The 26,270-nt window shown below is 35.8% G+C and overlaps 4 protein-coding genes across 4 annotated transcripts in view; 3 read left to right on the forward strand and 1 right to left on the reverse strand.

Moving 5' to 3' along the window:
• LOC125654652 (uncharacterized) overlaps window positions 1–26,270 on the reverse strand; it is a 534,947-nt gene that overhangs the window by 297,055 nt on the left and 211,622 nt on the right. The window lies entirely within an intron of this gene.
• The window catches only part of LOC125654656 (GTPase IMAP family member 7-like), a 662,712-nt gene that overhangs the window by 163,123 nt on the left and 473,319 nt on the right, over window positions 1–26,270 (forward strand). The gene's annotated exons all lie outside the window — the stretch shown is intronic.
• The window catches only part of LOC130048001 (uncharacterized), a 205,733-nt gene that overhangs the window by 84,192 nt on the left and 95,271 nt on the right, over window positions 1–26,270 (forward strand). The gene's annotated exons all lie outside the window — the stretch shown is intronic.
• On the forward strand, window positions 456–7,661 carry LOC130048005 (GTPase IMAP family member 4-like). The gene is made up of 2 exons (XM_056143998.1): window positions 456–567; window positions 5,378–7,661. The coding sequence occupies exon 2, from the start codon at window positions 5,413–5,415 to the stop codon at window positions 6,613–6,615; it is 1,203 nt and encodes a 400-aa protein (XP_055999973.1). The 5' UTR covers window positions 456–567; window positions 5,378–5,412; the 3' UTR covers window positions 6,616–7,661.

A 26,270-nucleotide genomic window follows, 5' to 3' on the forward strand; every position in this document is an offset into this window, starting at 1 on the left:
TCGAATCAGTTGAGAAATATAAACACCATATACAGGTGATAATGGAAGTTAAGAAAGGAGAAGCTGACAGCATTCCGTTTATTATCCCGATTACATGCAATGTTTCATATCATTTGAGTATGACAAATATTTACCCGTCTTTATGAAATAAATATAATTTTCAAATAATCCACAAATATATATTCATTATATGGATAAGAAATATAAACAATACCACTGTTTGCCCATTTTAGTTTAGCATGCAATTATATCATGATATACTGGCTTACATTTTTTATGATTTTTTTTTATTTATGTGAAAAATTGGGAAGATGACGACCAGTGATAAAACCGAGTTGTACATTGTTTGATAAAAGCAAGCATGGAAGACTGTGGCGTCATTTTGAAGAATAGAAATCCGACAAAAATATGTAATTGATCATTTCATTGTGTTTTCTGTCTTCTTGCAGGTTGAATCTACATCTGAGAATGACATATTCAATATTAATGAAAAGAAACACGAGGGAAATCAAGTGGATGACGACAATGGAGCCCGACAGAGTATAGAACATGTTGACAAACTTAGCAGTAAGTACTTTGTTTAACGATGTTTGTGCTGTTTACATATTCAGTAGTCCATAGGGCTCCAGGGATTATCTTTGTTTCTGATCGCTCCGTTGTGGTTTTTTAGTTTGACTTTTTCTATTCTTCTCTTCTTTGTGTGTTTCCGCGCGCGTGTGTAGATTTGCGTGTATGAAGGGAGTTCACTGACCTAACCATAGAGAAAACAGTAGTTCCATAAGGCATATCGCTCTTCTAAGTCACCTTCCTCCTGCCATTGTTCATTCATATGATTTTCTAAACGTTTGTGTATTATCATTTTGCCATGAAAACTTTTGGCTCTATATTGTTGCCCCAACCTAACCCCAAAAGTCACTACTTAACCTAATTTTAGTGAAAAGTGATTATAACGAACAGTGACCAATCTTATAACTCCTATAAGCAATACAAAATTGTTGGGCAAACACAAAACCCTGGATAAACCACTTGCTACACCAGGAGTGATATTAAAGGATTTGATGATGTTTTGAAATTTGAATCAAACTTCGAGGTTCAGGTCAAAGACCATGTAATGAAATACAGGGTCTTACCACAATGAATAGAAAATATATAAACATAAAGTCCTACTAAGTAGTTCAGGAAATATTGCCTGCATTAAGTTTTTTTAAAGGAGCTCAAACTCCATGCTGATAGAAAGAAGATTAAAATATTGGTACCGAAAGAGAGGTACTACATGTAAAACTTATACGATATCAATTTTAATGCACCAGATGCGCATTTCGACAAATTATGTCTCTTCAGTAATGCTCAACCGAAATGTTTGAAATCCGAAATAACAATGAAGTTTTAGAGCTATTATAGGCAAAAAAAAAAATGTGCCAAAAAAGAGTAGTCAAATTCGTTCAAGGATAAGAGCTATGTGTGAGGGAGATAATCCTTAATTTTGAAATGAATTTCTAAATTTTATAACAGCAATTAAATATACATCCGTATTTTCAAGCTAGTAACGAAGTACTTAGCTACTGGGCCTTAGAGACCCTCGGGGACTAACAGTCCACCAGAAGAGGCCTCGACCCAGGGGTCATAATGTAAAACTTATACGGTACATGTATCTTGAGGACTGTGTGTATGGAATATGAGTCATATCATATATGACTCACAGCGGATGTGACCGATCGAGATGGGATGATTACTCCTAATCCCACCTCTGGTATATCCAACTGTCTGTGTTTACCAAATTCTCCAATTTGTATTGCTTATAGGAATTATGAGATTAATTACTGTTCGTTGTTCGTTATCATCGCTAAGAATTCAAAACTTATAAGCACTATAAAACATTTGGACGGATAAACGGATGTACAAACAGGACAACTCCAATATGCCTCCCCGACTATAATTTCAGGCACAAAATAAATCAACACACTCGGAAACATTTTCGTTTTGACATTATATAATGTGGTCCTGCTACTCTTGGAAGGTTGAAGGTAATGAACTGTGATTAATTTCATAACTCCTTTAAGGAATACTAAATTAAGATTTTGGCAAACACGGACCCCTCGACACACCAGCAGTGCGATCAGGTGCCTAGGATTAGTAACCATTCCCTGTCGCCCGATCACCATCGCCGTGAGCCCTATATCTGAAGATATAGAACTATCCATATTGTGAAAAGAAATGTTTCATTTCACTTCCTGTGTATACCCATATAAAACTTTGATAGCCTAATTTTACCCCACCTTACTGCTGAGGGCTCTGAATAAAAAAAAAAACAACCTTAGATTTGAACTATCTCGAGAATATTGCATATCGAAAGAGTAGTCTTGACCCTGTTGTTGAGATGAAGGTAATTATTGATATTTCCACATTAAATCTTTATGCAAAACGTTGATCCCCTACTGTGACCCTAATCTATATTCCCTGGGCTCATGATTTGAACAAATTTCAATCTGAACTACTTTGGGATGGCTGCATATTGATATGACTAATTGTAGATTTTTTATTATTTTTTTTTTTTTACTACGGATCACTGTTAATCTGATTAAGATATAAGGCTCATGGCGAGGTTGACCGATCGACAGGGAATGTTTATTCCCCCTAGGTACCTGATCCTATTTCTGGTATTCCCATGGGTCCGTGCCCTGCTCTTATTTTTCTATTCTTTTTAAAAATTATGAGATTGATTACTTATTAGGATAAACTCCATTGCTATTAACTATTATTCAATCCTCACACAGTGCACGTGAGTTAAATGTTTCGTACAAACCATGAATGAAACAGTAGGAATAATGACTATTGATCAATTTAATTACACCCATAAGGAATACAAAATTAAGGCATGGGAAAACAAAGACCCCTGGACATACCAGTATTGAAAACATGTGCTTAGGAGGAATAATCATTCCCTGTCGACCGATTATATCTGTCGTGAACATTATCTCAATCAAGTGAACGTGGTAATCTGCAATTAAATTCAGGAGATTTTTGTATAGATATATTCCCATCATGGGTTGAACTACAGAATGCTTGTACAAATTCAAATGTTACTGTATACACACTTTTATAATCATATCATTCAAACATTTCTTATAAAGAACTATTTGACAGTTATCATTGCATCCACATGGAAATGCAGTACCTTGGGTCCTGATTCAGTTATCTTCTCGTTGTCTACTAAAAGGGGTACTTAATGTTGGATTGTTTCTGTGATGGTGATTTTCCCCCCAAAATGACAAGATGGAGTGGTCCGGTGAATTAAAAGGATTGTAAAGAAGTTGGTTACCACCATTATTAATTTGAAATATGTGCGCCGATATTCATTTCTTAAGTGAACCTTTAGTTTCCCCCACATATATTAAAACACATAGGTTACGCTCAAAAGCGTAGACAGCGTTAGAAGATTACAAGTCAAATTATGAAAAGTGTTGGTACAGAAACTAGGTCCGGTGAGATTACTACTAAATGAATTTCTAGTGCAGATACTATTGAATAAGAGGGTAGTGTTTTAGTTATGAGACGTTTGTGGTATCCATGTGACCGTGAATATCAATTTGCTAGAATATGGATGCATCAGTCACGCAAAACGGCTTGGATTAGAAAAGCCTTTTATGAATATTAATTTTAAAACCCTGGCAAATCAAATTATTAGGTCAAACGTATACACTGTACTGGTGGACTGTCAGTCTCCAAGGGTGACTACAGCCCAGTAGCTAAGTACTACGTTACTAGCTTGAAAAAAAAAAACCGGATGTAAATTTAATTGCTGGTGTAAAATTTAGGACTTCATTTCAACATAAAGGATTATCTCCTTCATGCATAGATCTGATCCTTAGACGAATTTGACTCCAGTCTTTGATACTCTGTTTTTCCTTTTCATTATTACAAGTTTATTGTTATTTCGGATTTCCAATGACTTGAGCATCATGAAGAGACATTCTTTGTTGAAATGCGCATCTGGTGCATCAAAATTGGTACCGTATAAATTTTACACTGAAATGTAAAAACAAAAGATTCAAGTATATTTATATACTTCTAAACAAAACTTTCTCTGTGACCCCTAGTAAAACAAGATGGAGTGACTTCTTATAAGCAGATGACATCGAGGGAAAATAATCCCAAACTAACTTTTACAATAACATAGAACGGTAAACGTCAACGGCTCAAAAATAGAATGATAAATGAATGTTAGCATCAAATTCATTTTTATTCAAATCAAGAAAGGGAACTCAACGATGTTACTCTTTGTCACAGTGAGGAGGAAACAATATAACATATACTGTGGAATGTGCTCGTGTCTGATCATTTCTAGATTATTTTTGGAGTTTATTTAGAAAAAAAAAACAATAATTCAAAATTAGGTTTTTCAACAATATTTTATATTATTCATCCTTGGGGAAAAAACAAGAGCATATAAAATGGAGAGAAAATTGTGTGTGTAATTTGCAATATCATATTTTTCAACTATAAAACACAAAAAATATTGCTTAGAAACATGGTGATACTGAAAATATTTGTATCATTCGAAACAGATGGATCCAAATTTTTCTATAGCTTTCTCTCTTTGCAATAATTGAAAAATTAGTACTTCTACATAATTTCATGAAATTATAATGTAAATTATATACGAATGTTTATGGGAGAAAGCAGTCTTTGTAGCTGGAGCAGGAAAACATTTCAATGATCATTTATACAAATTATAGTTAACACAAAATATATTTCTCTTTACAATCACAACATGCTACTGTATAGCAGGTTAATATCGCGGTCGAAAAAAAACGCGAATTTTTCATTCAGCAACAAATCACGGTCGGTTTTATATCGCGGAAAAACAAATCTTAATATTCTTCAATTTATTATCAATATGAAAGATTAATTCACTGAATGTGAAAATTGCGGAAATTCTGTTTCAGCGAATATAGCAAAAATTTACTCCGCGAGTTAATTTTCTGTTATACAGTATGTGGGAAATCTTAGGTGGACGTGGTTTGTTATTTCGAACAACTGATTTAAATTTGAAGCTATATCAAGAACTATTTACAATCGTTCACTGAATAAAATCTAGCAATTCACAATCCCTCTTTTAGAATATATGTTCTTATCTATCCCAGGCACTCTATTTATCTATGATTAGCTTTAAATGTATATGTCTTATTTGTCAACATTCAACGTTAATGCACAAAGAAAATTTATTTTTAAAAGTTATTTGATATATGGAAAGGTTAAGAGCCTGTACACAATATTAACAATACTCCCTCTAACCCGTGTACACATCCTTGAACATGAATGAACATTGTCTCTTAAACCAATACATCTTTTCAATGTAAATTCTTTTTCATCTCAGTCAGGGGTAACTACAGAAACTGTTATGGAGACTGGATGGAGGAAGAGATTAGAATAGTGTTGATCGGTAAAACTGGGAGTGGGAAAAGTGCAACAGGTAACACCATTCTCGGGGAAAAAATGTTTCGATCATCTGTTTGGGCGTCATCACAGAGAAACAAGTGTTTCATACAACACACAGTTCGATTCGGCCGAAAAATTATAATTGTTGATACACCTGGCGTTTTTGACACAAAACAATCGAATGAAAACATCCAGCACGAAATTGCAAAATGCATAGGCATGACATCGCCCGGTCCCCACGCTTTTATTATGGTACTAAGCATTTCCAGATACACAGAGGAAGAACACAAATCTGTTATGCACTTTGTCAACCACTTTGGTGAAAACGTCTTCAAGTATTTCATTGTTCTTTTTACACGAAAAGATGCACTTGAAGAGGAAAACGTATCTTTACAGGACTATATCAAAACCGTTCCTCCACATTTGATCAGATTTATTGAGAAGAGTGGTGGAAGAACCATTGCATTCAACAATAGACTGAATGGAGAAGAAATGGATACACAAGCTGTTGAGTTATTGTCGATGATCTTGGACAATGTAAAGTACAATGAGGGCAAGTGTTACACAAATGAAATGTATCTCGAAGCTGAAAAGCTTATGAAGGAAAAGAAAGAGGCGGATCTAAAAATGGCGAAAGAAGAACAAGATAAAGAACTCAAAGCAATTGAAAAGAAACTAGCTGAAAAGTATGAAGCAAAGTTTGCTCAAGAACAAGAAAGGCTATCTAAAACACAATCGCATCTCGAGGAGCTGATAAGAAAGCATGAGCAAGACAAGGAACAATCGCAGGAACTTAAACAGAAGATCAAAGAATTAGAAAAGAATCGAAAAGATAGCAAAGGGGAGAATAAAGAAAAGTTTAAACAAACATTAGAAACCCTACAACAGGAACTGCTCAACAAAAAGGCTGTAAGAGAAAGAGAAGCACACGAAATCAAAGAACTGCAAAAACTTAATGAAAAAAAAAGAAAAATTCAAGAAGATTTAAAAAAAGTGCAGGAAGAAGAGCGGAAAAGATTGGCCAAAGAAATAGACGAGAGATTCCGGAAAGCACAAGAAAACTTACGGGACAAATATAGGGTGGAAATTGAACAAGAAAAAGGCTTTTACACGATAATGAAAGATACGATTGTCTCTGGCGTTGCGAATTTGAATCCCTTTAGCTGGTTTTCCTGAATGAAAAATAGCCATACCAGGCACATTGAATTTGTATATGTCTTGCTCTAAATTGTACATTTAGTGTATCTTTTGAATATATACACAATATTTAATTAAGGACTTGTACCCAGGATATGTTTGGCATGCCCGCAAAAGAAATATTCCGAGTACATATACAATAATTATTAACATAGAATATGCTTTCTTTCGAGTTTAATTGTTGTGGATGAAACAACAAACAAAATAAAACAACAACGATAAACAAAAAGGGAAGAAAAAACAACACACACACACACACACACACACACACACACACAAAGGGACCAGTGCATCGTAAGTTAACAAAGACGAAAGAAACACTTCACAGGAATTTCTAATTGCAATTGATGAATTACTGGGAACAAAATCAATCAAACTTCTTCCAGCGATATGTAAACGTTTTCTAAAAGTAATAAAGAGACAAACAATTCAGAGAAATGAAGCAAAATTAACTTTTTTCGATCTGTACCCTGAAAATGTTGAAATTAGACAGGAAGAGGATGATATGATTTTCATGAAACTTTTGCCATATAGCAAAAGAAAACAAATCCAACATATAAAGATTGGGAAAATAATCTGAGAGAAAAAGATAAAAACCACAAAAATGTTTCGATAAAGATATTTCCAAATACATCTACTGCTTGTAGTGAAAGCAGATTCTCACAGAATTGAGCACTGTTAGTTGTGCTTTTTTATCACTGTCGTGTATCGGCGCCGGTTATGAAGTGTTTGGACAAAGTGAATATAGCGATAAATGAAGTACAGTACATGATGTGTGTATGCTGTGCAGGTTGAGATTACAGTAGATATAATGTTAAATATTCGAAATGTCATCATCTTCTTATTATTTTAATGAAATTGGCGCGTGTTTATTTTGTTAATAAGCCCTGGTCACACAGTCACAAGTTGGTGCAACGAGTGCTGGATAATTATTACTAACCACAACTCTTTAGGTGTCGCATAAGACTCGAACATATATCTGTGCATGTCAAAGAAATATATCTTCATCTCACCAGTACTCGGCAAGCAGCGGCAAGTATTTTGAAAGGTTTAAAATTGTTGTGTGAGTTTTTGCTTGCACAAATGTTTTAGACATGTTGATATGATTTCACCCAATCTCGTGTGTGTGTCAGTGACATAACGTCAGATGTCACCCCCTTCTCGTTGTGCTGGAAGTAGCTCAAGATGCTTCGAGTTGCATTGCGAGTTCGGAGGACAATAATACTATCTCTGCTCAACATGCATCCGACAGGCAACGGGTTTCCAAGACGTCTGTTCAATGCAAGGTGAAGATAACGAACAGTGATCAATCTCATAACTCCTACAAGCAATACAAAATAGATAGTTGGGCAAACACGGACCCCTGGACACACCAGAGGTGGGATCAGGTGCCTAGGAGGAGTAAGCATCCCCTGTTGACCGGTCACACCCGCCATGAGCCATATATCCTGATCAGGTAAACGGAATTATCCGCAGTCAAAACCAGCGTGCCAAGAACGGCTCAACAATCGCTATGAAACACGTCCAACAGCACTTGACCCAATGCGAGGTTGTACTGACGAACTAGATCGTTATAACGACCATAGAATTTGCGAAATGCTTACTTTAATCGAGACTGTTGAAACCCCTGAACCATCAACTTGTTTGTCAGTAACTTACCTTGATTTAAAAACTGACGATACGCAGAACAAGCTCTTGCATATTGAGTCAGTTGAGATATATAAAGACCATATGCAGGTGATAATGGAATATTGCTACATAAATATGGGAAGTTGACGATGGAGAAGCTGAAATCATCCCGTTTGTCATACAGTTGAGTTGTCAGTTTGTCGTTAATGTCTACTTTCAATAAAATATCTAAGTATGAAGCAGAAGTGGACGACTCTGTGGTGTCCTTTATTTCGAGCTTACAGAGATGTATTAAATCGACATATAAATGAAGCTATTATTGTTAATAGACAAAACGTCATCGATATATCTAAATGTCGAATTGAAAGCCCCAGCGAGAGATTTTTTCTTCTCACGTAGAAGTTTTTGAATAAATTCTGCTTCATATGAATATAGAAACAGGTCAGCTAACAAAGGAGCACAATTCGTGCCCATGGGAATTCCAACAGACTGTTGGAAGACCTGATCACCAAAGACCACGAAGATATTGTCAATGAGAAACTCTAGCATATTTTGTATTTCAACTTCAGAGTACTTGTGCGTGGAATCAGAGTGGTGTTTAACAAAGCATCTATGAGAGTGAACCGACAAAAGATCCAAAAGTGAAAGACTACCAATATTTAAAATCAAGTCGGAATAAGTCGCTTAAATTCGTACAGTGTTTAAAGAACACTCATCACAACTCGTCCAGAACTCATGTAAATGTCGATGACATTCACCAAAACTCGTACATTCTCATGGAAACATCTTTGCTTCTGGAGAAAGTGCCGTACACACATTGTAGATGTGTTGCCTAAAATCCGTATTAGAAAGAAACAATCTCCCTGGTCTCGTGTCGATGTGAATGAGAACTCGAACAGAGTTCGAAATTATGTTCACATCATCAACAACGATCGCAAACTCATATAGGTTTTGATTATATAGTTACTGTACTCGTGTTAACTTTTAGCTCCAAATCGTGACGATGTGACCCGGGCTTATATAAAGATCGGTATGCTTGTCATTATTATCTGTTTACCAAGTTCCACTTTGTGTTTATCAAATTAATATTCTATGTATATAAAATATGAAGTGGCAGAATTTAAGTAACAAATTAAACGAATGGAATATATAAAACAGTATATGTTTCCTCATACAATTTAATGTTTGAAAACGTATTTATGATATCCAATTATATACCTCTCAACAAATATGATATATGATACGGTATGGATAACTACAATAATCCGGTGTTGATTCCAAATCAACATAATTTGGATATTCTACAGTTTCAAATTTCTTTTAGATCAGTATAGATCAGTTTGCATGCTACTAATACACATAAGGGGGGGTTGGGGTTGTCTTCCATACTGGTATAGAACAATTTCATCACTTCTCATAAATATGCATGCTGTGATATTCAATCAATCTCTGAGGTTCCGCGCAAAAGTTAGTCGGAGATTTAAACTGTTTATAGAATGCGGGTATATTGCTCTTAACCAATCAAAACGCTTGTTTTTTCACTACTTCGGTAAACTAGCCAAAGCAGATACCGTACCGATAGAGAATTATTGCGATGGCATGAGTGTGTTTAAAATTGAACTGTTAACGAATGAACAAACTTGTTGGCGCATTTGGTGAGGAAGAATTATGTTTTCCTTTCACTATGAACGGCCAGTAGGACGTATTTATGCTATCACGCGTTTCTAATGAAATATTCGGAGACTAATAATGACAATTGCTTTGTTTTGGTAATAACCCCCTCTTGTCTATTATGAGGAATTGATAAACCATTTTAACTGATACATCTTTATTCGAAAGACATTTAAAATATAAAAAAAAAGAGTATGTTAGTGTGAACTTTAAAGAATTACAGCCCTTCAAAGTTGCCCTTTTGCTGAAACTTATTGTTTCATTAAAATCACCAATCTTCACAAGAAACTCACTATAAAACAAATATTAAGGACATAATAATTTTGGTTTTCTTTTATTTTATGCAAATTAAGCATACTTTATTATTTCAATAACTTTTATATAAAATATATCACCAATTCTACAAAAAATCAAGTATTAATTAACATAATTGTATAAAATATCACACAAATTTAAAGACCTATTTCATCAAAAAATTCAACCTAGGAGAATATCTGTATCAAACTTTTTTCTGAAATTACTAATGTAGATTTGAATCATATTTTTGCTTAATTTAAATGAAAAAAAATGTTCGGGGTAGTGTGCATTGGAACAAAGATTTGAACCATTTTGTGTCCCAACCCCCCATCTTAGACTGACATACATTCTAAACAATAACAATATACGATTTGTTATAAAATGTGTATTTTTCAATTCATATTTACGAATTCTATATATTTATTTCCTTATATGATAAATAATCAGAAAACGTAAATAATATGTGCATATATACAATACTAATTCATTTATAATTACATAATGTGTAAAACATCAGCATTTTCTAATTTCCATGTACTGTGACCTTGATCTTTGACCTTCTGACCCCAAAATTGATAGGCATCTTTCCGTCTTTGTATGTATCCATATATCCAAATTTGGTTGGAATAGAATGCAAAGTACTTGAGTTATTATCCAGAAACTAGTTTTAACAGTCAACTTCCATGTGGCCATGAGGAAGAAACCTGCATGTCCTGGTATGGTTCTTCATATGATGATATCACAACTCATCCCTGTCACTGTGGTTACCAAATGGATGTAGCTAAAAAGCAAACATTGGAACTCAATTTCTATCAATACTGTATATTCTTAACAATAGAGCAGAAAATACTATTAGGTTTACACCAGACTGCTAATACACCAACTTCAACTAACTCCAATTTTTGTCTAGCCAGGGATTATGTTTTAATACCCTGCCCAACGAATTGTTACTCTAAAAGAATTTCTTATGCAAAATGTCATATATGAATTTGTTAGCACATAGATGACTGTTTATGAAATATATGCTAAAATTCTAACCAGGATTTTTTTTTTAATGTGCATTTTCAATACCCTATAAACAAATTTTAACATTACCAAAACATTTTGACAATTACACTTTGAATGAATAATTAAATTTTGATAAAATAATATAATTTTAATTTTCCAGAACCGATTGGAAACAAATTATCGATCTAGTAGCCCCCCCCCCCCCCCCCCAAAAAAAAAAAAACATATCTATACATGTATATATAGTCAACAAAGTTATCTTTTGTTTTAACTAATTTGTACACGAATGGCGCGCAATAATTCTCTAGATGGGAGAAACCCCCTTTTCCCTTTGAACTCTTTTTAATGAATTAAGTTCGCTGTATACTTTGGCGATTTTTTAAAACAATGATATAGATTACACTGTTTTAATCAAAATGATGCTTCGATAATGATACATTAAACGTTAGGAGCGAGATTCGCTTATGACCGAATAGGCGGGATCGGGAAGATCGCAGATCAATTTAGGTACATATCTACATAGTTTGTAGATACAAAAAAATCTTATATATTGAAAAACTTACAAATTCATTCAATACTATATCAGCAGCCTCTGATTCGGGCACTACATCGCTAACATCCTTCAATTTCCAGCACTCGTCTGACACTATGTACAGTACTGCAGTGTGTCACCATGTGCGTGGTTGTGCCTGCTTGTCTGTAATTTTCTTTGTCTGCCACTCACTTGTGAGAATATCGGATGCAGGCTGATCTATAACTGCCGTTTTACTTCTAACGAATCGCCCATGCATGTTTCTGGACTGCTTTAGAATAGACTAAATGCGACATCACACCGTACAGTGTGCGTCTTCGAGCTCGAGTTTGTTTACAATCGTAACGTCATTATGAATGTCGTAAAATGAGAAAATAAATAACAAATTGTCATGTTTTAATTAATTTTTGTTAGTTTATTAACATTACTTACAAATAAAACAGATATTAATGTCCTTCTTTGTGCATACGAAATAAAACACACGCATCCCCATAGTTACGACTTTAAAAAGGATGGAGATTCACTCACGGTAAAAGTACCACGAGAGTACACCCTTAATACACTTTTCAGATGAATCATTGTGTTTCTGGATTTATACCTCGGTATTTTGAAACAAATTAATTGTATTTTTGATATCCACTTATATATGTGTGTATCTGGACTATTTAATGTGGTAATCTTTTGTAGATATTCATTCCTTTTCGTAGTTGTTGATATATTTCAGTAGGAAATAAACAACAAATATCACACATTTTTGTGTTTACATTTGGTATATTCGAACAAAACAAGCTTAATGATGAAAAAAGTGAAGATAACAGTGATCAACATAAAAAATCCTCTAGATAATATAAAATTTACAGCAGGGCAAACGTGAATCCCTTTCAACCAAATTGGGAAATTGCTTGTTGACCGGTCCCGCCTGTTGTGAGCCCTTTATTGTGATCCAATAACGGAAAAAATCTATAGTCTAAAGATTGATATATACCTGTAACATTTGATGTGTCCAGGGGCCCGTGTTTGTCCAACTCTCATTTTGAATTCCTCATAAGAGTATTGACATTGATCACTGTTTGATATCTTCACCTATTCACAAAGAACATACTACGAATTGGTTTGAAACCTGTCAGACAGCATTCCGTTTACTTCCATATATTTATATTACAAATCGCATTTTCCTCCATGAACCAACCAATTTCAGCACGCGACACAATTCGTTCATATTGACTATGAACGGATTATCAACCACCTTAACGTACGCGACTGAGAGAGCTTAATGATTTGAAAAAGATACAGCATGTGTTACAAATTCACGCCTCGGATTAAGATTGTGAATTGATGTGGACTATCATTCCAATTTTGTGGTCCCCTAGCTGAGTGTATCGGCTCGGTTAAGAGACATCAACATCATATGAGGTGATAATGGAATATTGCTACATGAATATGGCAAGTTGACGATGGAGAAGCTGAAATCATCCCGTTTATCATCAAGTTGAGTAGTTAGTTTGCCGTTAATATGTATTCTCAATGAAAATCTTAGTACGGGGCAGAATTTCTTGCCTTTGTGGTGTATTTTGTTTTGAGTACACTGGGATATATCGAATTGACATTTGAATGAAAATGATTATTGTTGATAGATAATACGTCATCGATATATTTGAATATCGGGTTGATGGTCACAGCAAGAAGTGGTTTTCTTCTTATATAGAAGTTTTGAATAAATTCTATTTGTAAAGAATATAAAAACCGGTTAGCTAACACAGAAGCACAATTAGTGCCGATGGGAATTCCAAAAGACTGTTGGAAGACTTGGTGGCCAAGGACTACGAGGAATGGGAGTGGTGTTATAAAAAGGTAAATATTTATTGACTGATCGCAACATATAAGCATTTTGTTTTAACGTTTTTATTGATGAAGAAACTTTCTATGATGTCAAAATGTCTAGCCTTTTATCTATAGTGAAAAATGGTTACGTTAAATGTTGAAAAGTCATAGTTTGTCATGTTGTAGATTTAAGAAAAGTTTTATGATTTCAAACTTACTAAACGTTGTTTAGAAGATTTTAGAATACACCGCTTCTGGCACATGTATCGGCATAATTTCTCCATCACAGCTGTTAATATTGTCATGAGGAGCAAAGATGGGGGTTTGGAAGAACATTTACTGGATCCAGGAATGTATCAATGTTAGTAAGAGTTTTTCAAAAATGGTAAGAGTGCCCTATAGACACAGCACGGTCACTCATATCCATTCGTCACACTGACTGGGATGTTAGATATGTCTAAAACTGAAGCATGATTTTGAAGAATTTCATCGTTTAAAAAAGGCATTCGGTATACAAGTACGAACACTAAAAGTAGAATTAATACTTTGTTCTTTTAAAATACAATTGTAATAGTAAGTCTTACAGAGGAAGACAAGTTGATATATATTGTTTTCTCAACTGGAACAAAAATAAATTCTTCGTGAAGCAAATCTGATTCTTTTATAACTTCTGGTTACTAAGGACAGAAGGAGAGATGGTAGGTACTTTAGTTTTGATGGGTTAAATACGTGATTCTAATATTCTTCCTTTACTTTTAATCCATTCTGACAAGGTATCAATATCTTTTTTATACTTAGTCCATCGTCTGGAATAATCTTTAACAGAATTCATTATGGCGATGAAGTTATGTTGCCAATTGCAAGACCAGGGTTCTCGGATTTTTTTTTGTTAGAAGTAAGTAATTTGATGTCCTCATTTTCAGCATACAACATGTACATTTGTTCTTAAGGTTTTTTTAATCCCAGTATAGTACCTATACTGGGATTTAAAAAACCTGAAATTCCTTTGTCCCATTGACTAGGGTATTAAATGCGCTCACATGTAGAACTGATAGGTAGTTATGAAGAAATTTCTGTTTTGATAGGGAACTTTGGGTACAGGTTGAGGTACTAAATGTGGAATGAAAACTTGTCTAGATATATAGTTGTTATAATAAGCCTTGCAAATGATTAACGAAAGATTTGTAAGCTTGGACCAATGTATATTCGTCATTTGAATTATCTAATTATTTTATCACTTCTGATTTGATAAATACAGAAGGGTAGGTGGTACGTAATTTGTTTTAATGAGTATAATACTAGTTTTTGATACTCCTCTTTTACTTAATATTCATTTTGACAAAGCTTCATGGTAATCCTCTTTATATTTCCTCCTTGCCTGGCATGTTCGTCGACATAAATCATGATAGAGACAAAATTCTGTAGCCATTTGAAAAAAATTCTTGTGCCTGATGTTTGGACCTTTTAAAACGATCAAGATATTTCAAGTTGTCTTGTGTATTATTTGGTCAAATAGAACATCCTTGTTTCTATAAAGTTTAGGATTCATCTCGTTAATTATCAACTATTTTTACACTTGTTCATGTTTTAAAGAAACACAATTTATGTCATACTTTTGATTTTCACATCTCCAGTCTTAAAGTTCGTAAAACATTTCCAAGATCTTCCAACCATTGAAAATATGACTGTGTAATGAGTCGCAAAATATGCACATGGAAACAAATAATGATTTGTAATGAAAGTAGAACTAAAATACTAGCTTTCACAAGACTTTTCTAATCAGAAAAATCAAACACGTACTACTTATCTGGAGAAAAACAAATGAAAAGTTTGTTGTTACAAGAACATACAAAGATGTTGAAAAGAAACTGAGAAATCCAACCAATATTACTGTGAATGGGAATAAAGGGAGTGGAAAGACTAGCATTGTCAACCATTAATAGTCCTTAAATGAGCTTGCCTACTATTATTGGAACCAGATAGAGGATTTCTTGAACATGTGTTTTATTCCGCGAAACTGAACATAAAATTGTTAACTACATGTAGACACTGTGTACTTCGTGACAAACCAGACTGACATTGGTGTCAAAGAGGAACACATTTGGATGACAGAACGAGAAAAGCAGGGTATTTTCTTAATTAACTATACCGCATATCACTATGGTAATGCGGGAATACAAAGATTGTAACGTTTCCTCTACTGTGTCGTATCTATGGAGTAAAAGATAAATTTTACTCTAAAGGTGTAGGATTCTTCATATTTTCCAAGCAAAGCGTCAGAAACGAAATAGAATATTACACACGTAGTGGTAAAATGAAGTTTTTTAGTTATGTAAGATGTAACAGTTTGTAATGACACTTTTGGTATGATTTGTTTTAAAGATTCTGCATGATATATCAATACATTTTCAAATGCACGTGATAACGGTGTGTGCTGTATGTTTAGGAAAAATCCTAAGTGGTCGTGTTGAAAACCGTTAAATCATTGGAAGGAGCTCTCGTAAAGAGAGTTGGAAGCAAGTATTATTGAAACCACGACTTTGTCTTAGACATCACCACATTATTACTTGGAAAAACTCACCCGAAAGACTCTTCTCTACCGCAATGGTGCTTTTATCAGAAAAAAAGACTCATATCCTAAAAAAGCCCAGTGATTTAGGAAAACATATCGAATTTGATAAACGACACATTGTTGAAAATGTCATGGATGTGGTTCTGAGTCCTAGTCTGAGAAATGAGGAAGTAATTCAATGTTTCATTTCAAAACTGGAAACATTCTCCTAAGATCCATTATATGCTGGTAGACTGTTAGTCTTCGAGGGTCTATACAGTCCAGTAGCTAAGTACTTCGTTACTAGTTTGATAATACGGATGTATATTTAATTGCTGTGATAAAATTTAAAAATTCGTTTCAAAATTAAGGATTATCTCCCTCATGCATAGCCCTGATCCTTAGACGAATTTTACTCCAGTCTTTGGCACTCTTTTTTAAGTTCTTACAAGTTTATTTTGGATTTCTCGTGCATCAAAATTGGTACCGTGCAAGGTGAAGATAACGAACCGTGAGCAATCTTATAACTCCTATAAGCAATACAAAATAGATAGCTGGGAAAACACGGACCCATTGACACACCAGCGGGGAAATCAGGTGCCTAGGAGGAATAAGCAGCCCCTGTCGACCGTGTAAGGTTTACATGGAAAACTTTATTGACGCAGTTGCATTTGTCGAAATTGATGAAATATGGCGATTGCAACAAGGAGTGCTTTTAAAAACTTGATCGCATTGCAACAGCAGGTTTTACATCATCGTTCCCTTTACCGCTTCTATACAATCGTGAAAAAAATGCAACTACATTTTAGATAGAATGTACCCCTTTCCAGAGGCGACGGACCATTTGATTTCACAAAGCTAATTTCCAATTGTTTGTGCAAATGGAATATGCCATTAGTACAACAGAGTTTGTCTATCGTAAGCGTTAAAAACATGAAGATATGTTCGATCCATTTTGCAATATTTTACGAATATTAATCAGAAAATGAGGTAATCTGAATTTGACAAGATTTAAAAGAGCCCTTTGCATATTGAAACACAAAGTGGTTATGCTGACATAATGGACATGGTGCTGGACAATGACTTTGAAGTAGCTTCAGGTAAAACTGTTAAAGGATAGAGCTTTTCATAGCGGCAATAACAGGTGATGAAAAAAAAAGAAATGTTTGCTCGAAAGTCATGCGGATATAAATCTCTACAATAGTGATGGAACACCTCCATCTTATATCACTGCACATTTTGGCTACATTGGCATTGTGCAATTACTTCTAAACCATCGTGCTAATCCAAAAAAATATTGCTCTGAACGGGGAGAATACATGTACACGGACACAAAACTATTTTGTTGTTTCTGAAATAGTTGTCTCCGGTATGCAAGAGCTGCAGCATGATAGGAAAAAGAAACATGAAATTTCATAAAGATAGATGCAAACACATCTTCTCAGTATTTTCAATATGGAATCCATGATTGCAAACTATGAAAATGCATTACTCGAGAATGCATGAAAGGAATGCAGAGCTATACAGTCAAAGATTTCGATCCGTTAGGGATAAAATGACTTTCTATCGGAACTGCACGCCTCATGTCAACGTTATTTTACCACGCTTTTGTGAATATTTTCCCAATAGTTTGACTATGAAAAATGAATTTTACTTTACTTGAAATTGACATTGTAATTTGTTTCAGAAATGAACAGTTTTGTAACTTAAAAGATATATCTGTTGATATAGTTTTTGCACTATTCAATATGTTAAAGCAGTGCACTGGTAGAAATGGACAAATTACAATATATGCAATATAGACTGAAAATAACAATTTACCAGTTTTAATTTCAGACATCGTTACAAATGTTGTAATTAAATAAGTATGACTCTACCTTTATAAAGTCATTACAAATGTTGTAACTGAATAAGCATGGCTCTTCCCTCATAAAGTCGTTACAAATGTTGTAATTAAATAAGCATGACTCTTCCTTCATAAAGTCGTTAGAAATGTTGTAACTAAATAAGCATGACTCTTCCTTCATGAAGTCGTTACAAATGTTGTAACTAAATAAGCATGACTCTTCCCTCATAAAGCCGTTACAAATGTTGTAATTTTCCTTCATAAAGTCGTTACGAATGTTGTAATTAAATAAGCATGACTCTTCCTTTATAAAGAAGCACAAGCCTGGCACTCCTCTACTGATCCTTTGAAATTTAAATATTTTCCATCATACGAGTTCACGACGAAAATTACATCAGTAGGATTATGGATGTGATATCCCAGCTTGCCATTTGTGGTTGACTAACTGTATACAAGTTTCCAACTTGAAAAATCACACGATTCATCTGGATGACATTTCGTAAGTCACGTGAGTCACCCAGGAGTTCAATTGTAATTGATTTTGTCCGTCTTCGTTCCTTTTCTGCAGTGTTTCTTTGTAAGTACATGATGAAGAGTGAAGATAACGAACAGTGATCAATCTCATGAATCCCACAAGCAATACAAAATAGATAGTTAGACAAACACGGACCCCTGGACACACCAGAGGTGGGATCAGGTGCCTAGGAAGGGTAAACATCGCCTGTTGACCGGTCACACCCTTAATGAACCCTATATCTTGATGAGGTAAACGGAATTATCCGTAGTCAAAATCAGTTTGCCACGAACGGCCTAACAATCGGTAGGAAACACATCAGACAGTATTTATCCCAATGATAGGTTGTGTTGGCAAATTAAATCGTTATATATATATCGTTAATTGATCCGTTTTCCTGCTTGGTGTCCCCGAGTAATTAAGACCTGTAAACACTACATCATATCTAAAGGTTTTAATCCCCCACCCCTAAGTATAATGTCATTTATCATTATTTAGATAAATATCTCTAATCCATGGGCAGGCGTATCGTCGGAAACCCACGGTTGATTACGCTTCATTCTTCTCTCCATCACCCATGGGTCCATTAATTCCTACTTGCTCGTTCTCATGAATAATTAATAAGGCAATTTGATTGGGTGCTCATGGAAAACCCTAAGGGAATTTGTCCAGTCGAAAAGACGCTTTCAGCTCAATTTCGGTATACAATTGGGATGACAACAAAGTTAAGTTAGTGCTACCTTTAAAAACATTATTTTGATTGGACGATATTCTAAAATATTTATTCACGAGAACGAACGAGTATGAATGAATGGACCCACGGTTGATGGAAAGAGGAACGAAGTGTAATCAACCGTGGGTTTCCGACGATGGGGCTGGCGCGACAACTCCTGTGACCTTGTTCAACTCCAAACGTTTTGATGACCATATGTTTAATCATATGTTATAGCATGCAATCAATCCTGTGCTGACACTGATCATGTGCAGCATTGACAGGCCATATTTACAATTTTCGTAGCAGAAGACATCATGCCGCCCAAAAAACGACGTGAAGCTACTGTTAACAGCAAAACGAAGAGCTGTAAAACGTATGGTACAGGGGTTAAAACCCGAAACGGAGGTGAAATGGAGATGTCAACCAAAGCAAAGGCTGCGTGTCAAAATCTGACCCCAATAATGGTAGACCTTCATGATGAGCCCCCCGTGGTCACCAGTTTTCCGCCCGAGCCAATTTTCCAAAGTATCGGTGCTGTATGTAAATCACAAGCAGGCCCAAGCGGGACAAGGTCAATAGGTAACCATGTTATCAATTTTGTTGGTCACGATTCTATGTATCAGTCAGGTAAACATCATGAAACATTAACAGGCTTACTGTTTGGTGAACGGGTTCAGGTCAGTCGGCCAAATGCCGAGCTAAGCATATTTGACTGAGTAGGATTTCATCTACCTCAGGCCATTAAATCTAAAATTTTCGGCAGGGCAATACACTGATTTGCCCCTCCTTTTGAAGCAAGCTCGCGACTTGCGCACTGACCCCCATGTTGCTGGGGAGCAGTTTATTAAGGGTGGGCAAATCATGATTGAAAAGCAGCAGCTTAAAAGTATAACCAACAAGCATACTTGGACAACAACCTTTATTATTTACATGCCTATTTATTTAGAGAAGTTCTTGGACAGGGGTCAGGAACTGTTAAAATACATGCGCAATATTCGCCTCGCAGCTAGCAGAGTGGTTGGTCCAAGTATGACGAGCAATATCATCTTAAATAAGAGCGGTACCCATCCTCATCGTGGGGGGGGGGGGGTCTTGGATTCAGAATTATGGGTCATGTACATATCAGCCTCACAGCTTGAGCAGTTACTGACAGGGATTCGGTCAACAATGAGAATAATTTTCCATTTTGTAGCAATTTTAGACAAAAACAACAAATCACACAGGCTCATAACACCCAGGGCGGGGGACAAGGGTCAAAATATAACCAAGTCCCCAAAAAAATGTCAAAGCCAATGGGTATCTGCTATGCCTTCAACTGTCGCGAAATGTATTGCTGTGTGGGTGTATGTGACGTCATAATGACTTTCACGTGCTATGACGTTGTGGTAAAGTAAACGGTTAGTTAGATAAACAAGTAACGATGAAATGACAAGACGTGTTGTTTTCACTAGCCTAGATAATACGAAACATTTGGTGCGGTGACTATGAGTTCGAATCTTAAAGTTGTCCGCGGCGGACGCAGACGCACAATTACAAGAATAGTCAACAAATACGAGGAAATCGAGGAATATACAGATATTGACGAAATCACCGCAACCATCGAGACACTAGATCGGAAACAGGAACTGTTGTCCAAATTGAACAGTGAAATTATCGAGACCACAACGGAAGAAGAGATTGACAACGAAATAGAAGAAACAGACAAGTATGATTTGATTATTCAGAAAACTATTTCAAAATTAACGAGATTGTAAGAATCATCTCTTAATCCAAACGCTCCAGTCTTCATGTCCGTAAATTCGAATCTTTATCCAGATATTTCAAGGAGTTTACCATCATCATCAGGGATTAACCACTCTTCAAGTTTTCACAAACTACCCAAGCTAACTATGACTAAATTCGACGGGAATCTGTTAAACTGGCAGTCGTTTTGGGATTCGTTTGAGGGAGCTATAGACAAAAATGCCTCGTTAACAAACGCACAGAAATTCAATTATTTGAAATCTCATTTAATTGGTGAAGCAAGTCAGTGTATTGCTGGGTTACAGATAACAAATGCAAATTATCTAACTGCAATTCAGTTGTTAAAGGAAATATTCGGACTAGAACACAGACTTATAAATACGTTCATGAAAAATCTCGCTGAACTGCCCGCTCCTGTGTCAAATACGGAAAGTTTGAAATCATTTTATGATAAAATGGAAAGTTATGTCCGTGGTTTAGAGTCACTGGGAAAATATCCAGATAGTTACGGGTCAATATTGTTACCAATTATACTTGGTAAACTACCTCAGGAATTGAGACGCAACATAACACGTGATAACGGGGGAGACGACTGGAATTTTCAGACTTTGAGGAAAGCCATACTCCGATAGTTTACTGTCCAGGATGCTTACAGTTCATCTACTAGTAGTGTGTCCGATGATTTCATGCCTACAGCAGCATTTGTGACGAAAATACATCGCGCGCCTGTTCCGAACAAGAGGATAAATAAAATCACATCAAAACCATGTGTGTTTTGCAGTGACATTCATGCTCCTGCATCATGCAGTAAGGTGACCGATGCCAACGAGCGAAAGGCAATAATTTAGGAGAAAGGCCTTTGTTTTAACTGTTTTGAGAAACATTGTGTTTCTGATTGTAAATTAAAATTAACACGTGTAAAAAATGTGGACGAAAACACCACACGGGTATATGCTACGTGAAAGAAGGAAATTACGCCAGGGTTTCAGAAAATAAACCGAGTACGAAAACTACAGCAATATACGCGGCTACATAAATGTCGTCACAAGTTTTATCGAAAACTACAGTGACCCCGAATTCTAATGGTTCTATTAGTCTTCAGGAAAGGAAATCCGATAATGATACCACGGCAATGCACGCTACTTCGGAGGTGTCGCCACCTCAAGTTTTATTGAAAACTGCAGTTGCTTCGGTTTCTAACGGTGACGGAAATTGTTACGAATGTAACATTTTATTCGATGAAGGAGCACAGAGAACATTTATTTGCAAACACGTTGGATTATGTGGAGAAAATTCGTATTGATGTACATATTCAAGACCACCACAGCATTAATGTTGAAGCTGTTATTGTACCGGAAATAGCAGCTCCGATTGAAATGTGCATGAAGGACGTTTGCAAGCTACTGTACATCAGGACTTTGAAGTTAGCATACCGTATACCTGTCAACGACAAATTCGAAGTTCAGTTATTAATCGGCGCGGATTACTACTGGAGTTTTGTGGAAGACAATGTTATACGGGGCAACGGCCCGATTGCCGTCAAATAAAAGTTAGGATATCTTCTATCCGGACCTACAAACAGCAAATCTACAAATCAAGGAGCGTCAACGGCTACGTTGCATATCTTATCACATCGAGAAAATGTGGAATACGATTTGGAAATTGGAGACGTTAGGCATATCGACAGAAGAAAACGACGAAAGTATGGATGCGAAAATTAAGCATTATCAAGAAAATAATATATACTTCCGGGACAATAACTATTATGCAATTTTACCATGGAAAAATGAATATCCGGAACTACCAACAAACGAGAACATTTCAAAAAAGAGAACAACAAACGTTGTGAAGCGCCTAGCGAGAGCCAAAAATGCTAAAAATATACGGATATATCATTAGAGACCAAGAGAGTCGTGATTTTGTGAAAAAAGTGCCTACAGAAGAAATTTCTACTAAAAAACAGATACATTATATTCCTCACCATCCAGTGAAAAAAAATTCCATCACAACGCTGATACGGATAGTTTATGACTGTAGTTGTAGACAAGATGGCTCATCACCAAGTCTGAATGATTTCTATCATCTGACCCACCTATCCTGAACGATTTAACGGGAATTTTGACACGTTTTCGCGCAAAGAAAAACGGAATTTTAACGGACATCGAAAAGGCGTTTCTTGAAATAAACCTGGACGAGAACGACAAAGATGTGACTAGATTTATCTGGTTGGAAGATCCACGAAATCCAAACAGTGCACTCATTGCGTATAGATTTAGATCTGTTTTATTTGGAGCAACTTGTTCACCATTCATATTGAGTGCAACACTGATGAAACACGTTTCAGATAATCCTTCGGAAACAGCGGATACCATACGACGGGACATTTATGTTGATAACATACTAACAAGTGTTAACACAGAAGATAATGCTCGGAAAATTTTTCACGAATCGTGAAAAATTGTTGTCCGACGCTGGATTTAACTTACGTTCTTGGGTCCAACAGCACAGTTCTTCAAGAAACAGCGAAAATAGAAGCAGTTATTGATCAAGACTTAGAGACAAAAGTTCTTGGAATGCGAGGGATCCAGAACAGGACATACTAACATTTGCTAAGAAAGTCAGTAACACAGAGTCAAGATCTATCAGCAAGCGTGAAATACTAAATCAGTCATCCTCTATATTTGACCCACTTGGACTTCTCGGACCGGTTACGATAAGAGCAAAACTGTTGATGCAACAACTTTGGAAGCAAAAACTGTCATGGAATGAGATATTACCGGAACACATACATTCGGAATGGATTGATATGTCACGAGATATACAATCGGCATTAGCGGAAACTAAACTCCCTCGACATTTTTTCAACGAATCGACTCAAAATCACCCGTCTACGCTACATGTGTTCGTGGATGCGAGTGAAAAAGCATATGGAGTGTGTGTGTATATTTTCAACGGAAAAAGTGCAACGTTGATAATAGCAAAAAACAGGGTTGAGCTTTTGAAAAAAAACATCACTCTTCCTAGGCTGGAACTGATGGCCGCTGTCATAGGAGCCAGATTAGTAAACAATGTTCAACAAAGTATATGCCTAGATTTTGATTCAGTAACTTACTGGAGTGATAGTCAAGTTGTTTTACATTAGCTGTCATCGGCAAAATCTCTCAACAAATTTGTGGAGAACCGACAAAGTGAAATCTTAAATCTTACTGTGTCACATTTATGGAAATACGTATCAACGGACACGAACCCTGCTGATTTACAAACTCGTGGTTTGTCTGCGGAACAATTGAAAACGTCAGCGTTATGGTGTCATGGACCAAAATGGTTAGATAACAAGGATCAATGGCCAGTATGGGAACCTCAAAATCGCACAATTTGTTGGAAGTTGATACAGATGTTGATGAAGATTTTCACCTCAGCAAGTGTCAACGCGACTGGAAAATTCATAGGATCGTCGACATTACCAGGTTCAATATGTTACATATGCTGCTACGCGTTTCCCCCTATGTGTTGCGTTTTATCTCAAATTGTAAAACGAAACGAAGATACAATTTGAGGATGAGAAAAATTGGTATCTCAAAGGCGGAGGAATTGTCGTCTGAGGAAATCGATTCAGCTTAGAAACTTTGGATTCTCGGAGTTCAGACTCAAGAATTTCATTCCGAAATAAACAGTTTGTCTTCTACAAAGGGGAAAATATACAAATCCTCCATAATAAACCAAATGCGTTTATTTCAGGACGACTCTAAACTTCTACGTTGTGGAGGACGTATCGGAAATTCACCACTAAATGATGAGATAAAGTTTCCAATTCTGCTTCCCAAAAAAGATAAATTCACCGATTTAGTTGTCTAGGATACCCATATCAAGGGATTAGACTCGGGATCATCACAGACGATTACTCAAATTCGACAGAAATATTGGATTCCACAGATCCGACAATGCGTGAATTACTTGTTGAGAAAATGCGATCCTTGTCAAAAAATAATTGGGAAACCATATTCGAAACCTGACCCACCTCATCTACCACGAAATAGAGTAACAGACGCTGTACCATTTCATATTACAGGTGTAGACTTTGCAGGACCCTGATATGTAAAGGACAATGGTACTCAACGGAAAATGTACATTTGTCTCTTTACATGTGCGTGGACTCGAGCTATTCATTTAGAACTAGTTCCAAATCTATTAACGGATTCATTTATTCTGGCATTTAGATGTTTTGTGAGCAGTAAAAATTCCCCTCAAACGATGTACTCGGACAACTCCGCAATATTCGTATCTGCACATGTAAAAATAGTGCAAACTCTAAACTGCAACATCAATTGGAAATTTATTCCAAAGGGAGCACTCTGGTATGGCGGCTGGTGGGAAAGACTAATCGGAATGACAAAGATTACACTGAAAAAGGTCCTGGGGAAAGCTCAAATACACGAAGAAAACCTATGTACTATTTTAAGCGAAATAGAAACCGTTATTAACGACAGACCGTTAACCTACGTTTCATCTGAAATTCAAGATTTACAGCCATTAACCCATCTCATCTCTTATATGGACGAATGAAAACTACACCATCAGTGTCAGCCTACCAGGAAAATACAAACATCACACATACCGAAGCAAATAAACAATTGGAGAGAAAAGAATTGGTTCTACCACATTTTCTAAAACGATGGAGAATGGAATATCTAACGGGATTACTCGAGTTTCATAAATTTTCGGGAAACAACGATACCAAAATTAAGGTTGGTGACATAGTTCAAGTCTACGATAATATGCCTCACACAAAATGGAAGTTAGCTATGATAGATGAACTCATTACAGGAAACGATGGATTAGTATGTGCAGCAAAAATCAACACTGCTTCAAACAAAATCACAACGCGACCAGTTACAAAACTTTATCCTCTGGAACTTCCTTAGATATACCTCACTTTATGATGAACTGTGTACTACGGAGACGTACTATACCTTGGTATAGAACTTTATTCGAATTTAATTTATGAACTGTTGTATAATATATAGACGTTTTCCGAAAGATAAAAAGCTGCTACAAACTGTTACTAACTTTTGGCCGAGAGAGTGTCGTGAATTACTTGTAGAACATTGACAATATACTTATTATATATATGTATTGTGTAAAATTAAACTGTGCACTTTCTGTGACCGGAGAATGTCGCGAAATGTATTGCTGTGTGGGTGTATGTGACGTCATAATGACTTTGACGTGCTATGAAGTTGTTGTAAAGTAAACAGTTAGTTAGATAAACAAGTAACGATGAAATGACAAGACGTGTTGTTTTCACTA

This window comes from Ostrea edulis, chromosome 7 (genome assembly GCF_947568905.1).
Source record: "Ostrea edulis chromosome 7, xbOstEdul1.1, whole genome shotgun sequence".
NCBI classification, from domain to species: domain Eukaryota; kingdom Metazoa; phylum Mollusca; class Bivalvia; order Ostreida; family Ostreidae; genus Ostrea; species Ostrea edulis.

Bases quoted from the DNA above. Each gene is read 5' to 3' on its own strand.
- LOC130048005 (XM_056143998.1), top strand. From the start codon at position 5,413: ATGGAGGAAGAGATTAGAATAGTGTTGATCGGTAAAACTGGGAGTGGG.